The sequence below is a fragment of the Glycine soja genome, chromosome 20 (assembly GCF_004193775.1).
Source record: "Glycine soja cultivar W05 chromosome 20, ASM419377v2, whole genome shotgun sequence".
Lineage (NCBI taxonomy): Eukaryota > Viridiplantae > Streptophyta > Magnoliopsida > Fabales > Fabaceae > Glycine > Glycine soja.
In genome coordinates this window covers 42,622,053-42,629,629 of record NC_041021.1, presented here as the reverse complement: position 1 = coordinate 42,629,629, position 7,577 = coordinate 42,622,053, and the positions used below count along the sequence as shown (strand labels likewise).

Genomic DNA, 7,577 nt, shown 5'->3' with positions numbered 1-7,577 from the left:
TAGAATATATAATTCTAATAACTCCTTTAAAATTTATTATGTATCTTAACTAAGTTTCTATGCGTAGTTTTCTACCGCATTCCAAATACAGAGGTATACAATAAGTGGTGTGCATTAATTACTTTAGTAAACATACTTAATTAGAGATAAATATAGGTTTAGTAAATTTATATTCTCGCTTGTTATTGAAATTTAGGTCATCTCCGAGTTGAAATTCAAAATTAACGAGAATTTTATCAGGACTAAAATTCCTTTGATAACCGTGATAAATTCTACCACAGGCTTATTTTTTTGGAATTGATAATTTGATTATTGAATATCTGTTGCATTTTGATCTTTGTTATGATTAAAATCTCCTATTTAATTGTAATTGAGAAACTCAATTTGATCTTTGTTATGATTAAAATCTCCAACTTGTGACTTATACTACATGTAATTAAATAGTTTTATTTTGACTCAAATTCGACACTCCCATCAAGGACTTACTGCTTACAGAACCTATAACCAAAGCTCCAACTGATAGCTGTTACAATGAGTTGACCGCTGTGCATTAGCAACTATATAATCATCATAAAAATGATCATTACAGAAACCAATATGGCAAGAACAAACTCATTATATGCAAAGTTACACTAGCATACTTTTGAGTAGTATTTTAGCAGTGCAGTGTTAATGTTGATAAGAGAAACCCTCAAGTCCACAAAAAACAGGTATTTATAACTGCATCAGCAAGTTTCAGTCCCCAAATTTGTGCTTTGTAAACCTATAAAATTTATGACAAGCATAATATACAGATGCTCCTAACTTCATACATGTTATAAAAAGCATACGATATTCTTTTCCCCTTAAAGAAGACACTTTCCTGGATAAAATGAAATCCAATTACAATAAATCACAATAAAAATCTCACGAAACTGAAACTAATTTCACACACGCTCCCTACATATCAGAAAAAGGACATATCCAGAGGGTGGTTGTGTTGCTGAAACGCCAGAATTGTGTCTATCACCTACCATACAACCTGAGCAGCCAAGAGGATCTGCAGAGCAGTTTTTTCTCTTCTAGAGAGATCCCGAGTTTCACTATTTGAGGCTGGTTAATAAGAAAATTGTGGACTGATCCTGTTGATCTATAGTGTACCCAGTATCCACGACACTTGTATGTGTCGTACAAGCATGGTGCGAGTCAAGCATTTATTTCTGAATTGCATTGGTGCTCCCTGCTGCAACTTCTTCTACCCCAAAACATGCTAGAGCAGGTTGTTTTATCTAGTCTTGGCCCTTCAATTTTATCCTGATCCACTGTTGATGCTTGAGAGTGATGAGGTAATCCATCCTGTGTTTCTACTTCTCTGGGTTCAAATGATGGACATGGACCATCATTGCAGGTACATAAGGGAATTGCCATAGATGGAAATGGACTACAAGTGACGGGGCAGAGTATCTCCGAAGGAACAGAAGCTACACGATTTCTTCCAACCTCTGGTGTATGAGAAAGGGATGGCTTGTCTAGGTCACGTGGATGTAGCATGCATGGGGTACACAGGCCAAGAGACACATGTAGTTTATTTTCTTTTGCTTGGGAACCTGGCAACTTAACAAAAGAGACAACTCCATGTCTACATAGGGGGCAAGGGATAGAGCCAGGAGGGCCAACCATTTCAGAAGAAACATTGTTTGTTGAGCAAAGATAGAGTGCACATCTTACACAAAGCTCATGCCCACATCCTGCATGTATAATCCAATGATATCACTTTGGCTGTTATGGAAAGCTGAATACTTTATACAAATTCTAACACCAGAATCTTGAAAATTTGTCAAGGAAAAAGGGTGAAAATATGGTGACAGAGGATGATACACCCCACCCCTCAGTGGGGTCACACACACACACAAAGGTATATTAGCTTATTACACTCTTATAAAATGATATTTCTGACTGTAATTTTTCGGTTCTTGAAAGTAGTCCTTACTCCTTACATAATCACTGCTTTAGGAACCTAGATTTGGGTCTGCTTTTAACTGATGCTGTTCATTAGATATTTACATGCAGAAGGCAGGCAAAAAAACAGATATTCATAAGATAATACCTTCTGCAGCCACTGAACATGGCCTCTCCAGGCATACAGCACAAAAGTCAATCTCATCAGAGGAGGCTGTAGATGATTGCAATCCATACTCTCTGCAGTTATTTCAAATCAATCTTAGCTCCATTGTTCAACATAGGAATGTGTCTTCCCCTATTCTTAATAATTAACTACAAAATATCCTTGAGCTAACATCTAAATTAACAAATCTGTCAGGCTAGGTCAGACAGCAATTTTGATTAAGTTGTATTGTAGCAGACCTTTTTAAAAAAAATTGTAGTTTCAATAAAGGAGAGGTCTGTGTAGTAAACACAAAATGCTAGATAGGAGAGAGTAATTTACTTTCAAAATATTAGTTCATGTCAATTGACATTTCAAATTTTCATTCCACTTCCAATATTTTTAAATTATAAATCAACACAGATGGAGCATCAAATGCCAACTATAACAGTCTATACAGTTCCAATGTAATGTTCAACTTCTCATAATTACACTCATTTGAAATGGCTTAGGATTCACAATTCAACTAAATGAACTATTTTATTTTTCTTAGCTTATTTAACTCATTTCCTTCATCAAAATATAACCCCTCAAAACATTCTTTTATTTCCAAATACTTTCATCAACCCTTAACTTCCATAGAATTCCCAATGGTAACTACAGACAAATTCTACCAAGTTTATTTTCCTCGCAATTTTTAAAATCTAAATCCTCTCCCAGCAACATCAACTACACTTGTCTTCATTTGAAACATTTTTAATGATAAAAATCTAGAATCTAAAGTTTCTGCGGTATTTACACAAAGAGTGGAATATTGACATTAGACAGAAACCAATAAAAGAGCAAATATAGATGTGTCATTTGGAATAACCATGGAAATTCAGAAAGCATGATATCCCATTTTTTTATCTACAAAATGAACTAAAGTCTAACAATGGTTGTGTTATAAGTTGTAACATATAATTCATTTTTTCATTGCGAGGAGTAAATTAAGGTTCCATATTGATGGGCCACAAGTTCAGGCATGCTTGCTTATTTGTTCTCCTCCTTTTCTTATCTAAATGAGGGATGATGGGAATAATATGTGCTACTTTCATAGCTTACCTAAATTACAGTACTTTTTTTTCAATGGGCTAATTATGGTCCCAATAATCTGCCATAAATAGATACATTATCTTCTCCTAGTTGTCAGTTATTTTCATTATCTAAATAGATTGCCACATGAAAAACAGTTGGGTTGACTTGGAGAAACAGAAATAGAGGATTGCAAAATACCTAGCTATGTTGAGCACACTCATAAGGGGCAAGGACAAGTAATTTGAATGAGAGAATGTAGGCATTGTGGCATCAGAACTGGGTGCCAGCAATTGTTCAAGCCAATGACGCCCCCACATCCTAGCAATATCAAGAGGAAGCCACCTAGGGGAAAAAAATTCAAATTTGTATTAATGTTAATCGTTACCAAGCAAGTGAAAGTTTGAGCAAAAATTCCTATTTACAGTCTTACAATGTCTTACCCATTGCAATTTAAAGCCAGCCGACTTGCACCGTGTGCAACAAGGATCTGATAAAGAATAACATTATTTCCAGTTTCAAAAAGAAATGACCATAAGGTATATCACAATCAAAACTAAAGCAATTCTTGCCTGACAACATTTTAAATTGCCTCCACAAGCAGCATAATGCAATGGAGTACTTCCAGCCCCTACATCAAATCACATTAATTATGTTGAAGGGGGAAAACAACCTAGAGATATTTAGCATATTAAACACAAGACATACCTATTAAATCCATTGATGTGCCATAATTATATGTCACAGCATTCACATTTGCATTAAGATCAAGCAGCAGTTGTACACAATCAAAGTACCCATTTAACGCAGCCATATGAAGGGCAGTGATTCCTCCATCAGCAGTCTTATTTACAAACTTGGAAAGGGCACTGCACTGGAATAAAGTAAATAAATTGCAAGAATATAACAGACCTAAATGACAGCTCTAGTAAAGTCAGGCCTTAAAACACTAGTAATAGCAAAAAACTCCAAACAAAATCTCATTGTCATCATTCCCTTGATAAAATTAAAATAAAAGGCATACTATGTACTGTCAAAGCATACCAGTCATTCAACCCTATTAGCCAAATGTAAATTATAACATACAAAATTCACCACAGTGACATCTTGTTTTGGGAAATAAATAATGAAAAGGAAGCGGGTACCTATGCTCATGTTTGCCTTTCACATTTGATCCACCACCCCTGTCAACAGCTGTGCCAGCATGTATAGCTTGATAAGGTGCACTTGGTACAAAGTCAGCCACAACAAGTCTAATACATCTTACATGCCCATGCACAGCTGCAAAGTGAAGAGCTGTCCTCCCACTAAGATAATCAGCTCTTATAACCTGTTATTTAATAGACTACAGTCCAGTGATTTTCGAAATCTACTTTTACCATGTAAAAAGAAGACAATACATACAAACAAAGCAATCAAGTTGCACTTAGCAGGTAGTTTCTCAAATCAACCCCATGCCAAGTTATCTCCGTGCTATATTAAATAGGGCAAAACTTATAAAAAGTTCAGATAGAAAGAAGGGGGAAAGGAAAGTATAATATAACAGGACTCACATTGCATCTGAAGAGTAAAAGTGTCTGTGCAACCTCCCAATGCCCATATCTACAAGCTTGCATCAATGCGGTCTTCAAATCAAGGATCAATGCAAACCATATTATCAAATTAGTATAGCTAATAAAGCTTCATGTTATCATGCTTCTATTGAATTGACATCAGATCCATTGATCTGATTGCTTATTACAAAATGCACACTCTATACATGCTTCCTCACAGACAGCAAATTGCCTCATGGAAAAAAATCCTACCCAAAATGGAAAAATGTATATTCAAATTTCCAAACACAAAACAGAATCCTCCAATACAGAAAATTAGCACTAAATATAAACCATCTCACCAATCTATAATCACATGATGCAATTTTTATTTTTATTTTTATTTTCAAATCAAAACCAATATTCATAAAATTAAAATCTAAAAGAAAATAGAGAAAGTCTAACCTGGCCACAATAATTTCTGGAATTCACATCAGCTCCATTCTCCAGCAACAATGCCACAATCTAACAGAAAACCAACAGAGAAAAATAAATAAATTAAAGGGTTGGATTAGATGTAAAAAAAGTGAAATAAAGGGACCTCGTTGTGGCCTTTGGCAGCTGCAAAATGGAGAGGGGAATTGAGGCCACCGAAAGTAGAATACTTGGCGAGACACGGGTTGCAGTTCAGAAGCATCTTCGCTTCCACCAAGTCGCCGTCCCTCGCCGCCGACACCAGCCTTTCGCCGGAGGCCGAACATCCGAACGAATTTCCCATCTCTCAACACTCAACACGCAACGATGGTGACGTGTAAGGTTCAAGCAACTTGTGTTGTGTTCTGTTCTGTTCTGTTCGGTGCTTCTTGTTCTTGTCTTTTGTCTTTGTCTCAAACACCCCAAATGGGGGGGAAAAAAAACCCATAAAAAACCATCAATAAGCTACGCCTTACTAATCAACTTTTTGGTGTGAACAAGCATTGCTCAGCCGAGCCTAAAGTCAGAGTAATACTAGATTTATTTACCAGGTTTATTTCTTTTAATAAATATTTTTTTATATACATAAATTATAATTTGGCAATCGCTTGTGAAAATTTTTTAACTTATTTAAGACTCGGTTCAGCTTGACTTATTAGATAATGGATCCACACCATCCTCAATCTAATTTTCCTTCTTCTGTTGAAAACGGATGAATATAAAATAAATAATTCCCGGATTATGAAATTTAAAATTAGTTTTGAAATGTGAACATAGTAAAATGGACGGAGACGGAAACATTCGTGAGACACACGGCCAATTGATTCTCAATAATAATAAATAAAATGGACCATATAAAAGTATTATAAAGGTCTTTTATTATTTTTTATTAGAAAACATTTTCAAATGTAAATTTGTTATAGAGAGTGAGAGAGCGGTCTGCGGTCTTAAAGTGGATAGCGTGATTCCGTGTTCAATCATATTTTTTTTTTCTTTCTATTTTCATTTTCAAAGGTATATTATTTTCTTAGCTTAAAGTCATAGGTTAATTAACGAGAAAAGGATTTAGGTTGTGAGATTAGCATATTATGTATTCTTCACTCGCAAGCTTAATTATTATTAATTTATCATGTTGTTGGACTAAGAAACACTGATGGGAAGCAATTTGAAAGTTGTGTGCTTCCAAAGTTTTTTTTTTTTTTTTAATTCAGAGGACTTCCAAAGTTCTTCAAGTGGATATTATTTGTGAATTTTTAAGTCTCATTCTTCTACCTCATTTTCTATCCCCCAACGAAAAACTATCACATCATTTAATGAATTTGTGTCACTATTTTCCTAACTTTAACGGAAGATTAATAGCTAGCTTCATTCTAGTTAATTTCTTTGTTCTTGGTTCTCTTTTTTAACCCACATTTATTTATGTGTATACTGATTCTCCCTGGCAGTCTTTATCAATATTCAATATGTGCTCCTTCTTGCTTTTGTTTTTTCATTTTCTCACAACCCACACCCATTTATGCATTGGTGTCTATTATTGTTACTCTGCTGAAGCTACTACCTTTTTGTTTTACCAAGTTACATTTTAAACTTTGTTGATTTTGTTCTACCATTTGATATTTGAGCATTTTGCCATATGGAATTGAAAAACAGGCATTCCAAACTAAGAATTTTGAAAGTGCCAAATCAAGACCCAACCTCTATGTAGAACACGACATTCAAGATTAGTTAGAAGAAAGTTGGGTAGATTCAAGGAGGTTGTAGCCACAAGTCAAAAGAGACAATGTTTTTCTTATATTTTTCTTTCTAAAAAGCAGCCATATTCCTCATTCAGTTCCAAACTGAGCTAACTTGGTTAAATTATATTTTTCGTTTCTTTGAAATTTTCCATTGAATAGTTGATGCTTATAAGATCATCTTATGTACCTTTATGATATGTTTGGTTGTAGAGAAATAAGAGAGAAAAGGAGAAAAAATGAAAGAAATTTTTAAAATTTGGTGTGGGTTCTATACCTCTTTCTTTCTACTTTAATTTACATATTTTCCTCATTTTTTAGTTCATTTTTTTTCTCTTCTCTCTACATTAATGATGATCACACTTATTGATGGAGGATGCTAAGGAAAATCAGTATGTGTATAAACAAACGTAGGTTGGAAGGGAGAATAAGGAATGAAGAAACGAACTAGAATTATATTGTTAATCATGTTATAGTTTGGGGTATAGTGATGTGAATTCATTAAATGATGTGGTAATCTTTCATTGGGGGACAAAGAATGAGACAGGAGATTTTCGTTCTGATTCTTATAAGTTGGAAGAGATAATCCTTCGGAATGCCAGCAAAATCATTTGAAATCAAACTCTTTCTGAGACAACGAGGATGAATGTCATCAAAATCCTTTGGAATAAACATTTTTTT

The 7,577-nt window shown here is 34.5% G+C and overlaps 1 protein-coding gene across 1 annotated transcript; it reads right to left on the bottom strand.

The window, feature by feature from the left end:
• Positions 1–693: 693 nt before the first annotated feature.
• On the bottom strand, positions 694–5,665 carry LOC114403275 (E3 ubiquitin-protein ligase XBAT33-like). The gene is made up of 10 exons (XM_028366118.1): positions 5,291–5,665; positions 5,155–5,214; positions 4,711–4,782; positions 4,303–4,487; positions 3,866–4,026; positions 3,730–3,788; positions 3,601–3,647; positions 3,359–3,502; positions 2,087–2,178; positions 694–1,727 (listed from the first exon to the last, which is right to left on the bottom strand). Exons 1-10 carry the CDS (start codon positions 5,465–5,467, stop codon positions 1,186–1,188), a joined length of 1,539 nt encoding a protein of 512 aa, XP_028221919.1. The 5' UTR covers positions 5,468–5,665; the 3' UTR covers positions 694–1,185.
• Between the last annotated feature and the right edge of the window lie 1,912 nt (positions 5,666–7,577).

What these genes read in the sequence shown, in the direction of transcription:
- LOC114403275 (XM_028366118.1), bottom strand. Translation starts at nt 5,467, where the DNA reads ATGGGAAATTCGTTCGGATGTTCGGCCTCCGGCGAAAGGCTGGTGTCG. An exon ending in CACATCAATGGATTTAATAG is followed by an intron (nt 3,789 to 3,865) that starts GTATGTCTTGTG and finishes GATTTGATGTAG; the next exon opens with GGGCTGGAAGTACTCCATTG. An exon ending in AGTGTGCTCAACATAGCTAG is followed by an intron (nt 2,179 to 3,358) that starts GTATTTTGCAAT and finishes AAATAACTGCAG; the next exon opens with AGAGTATGGATTGCAATCAT.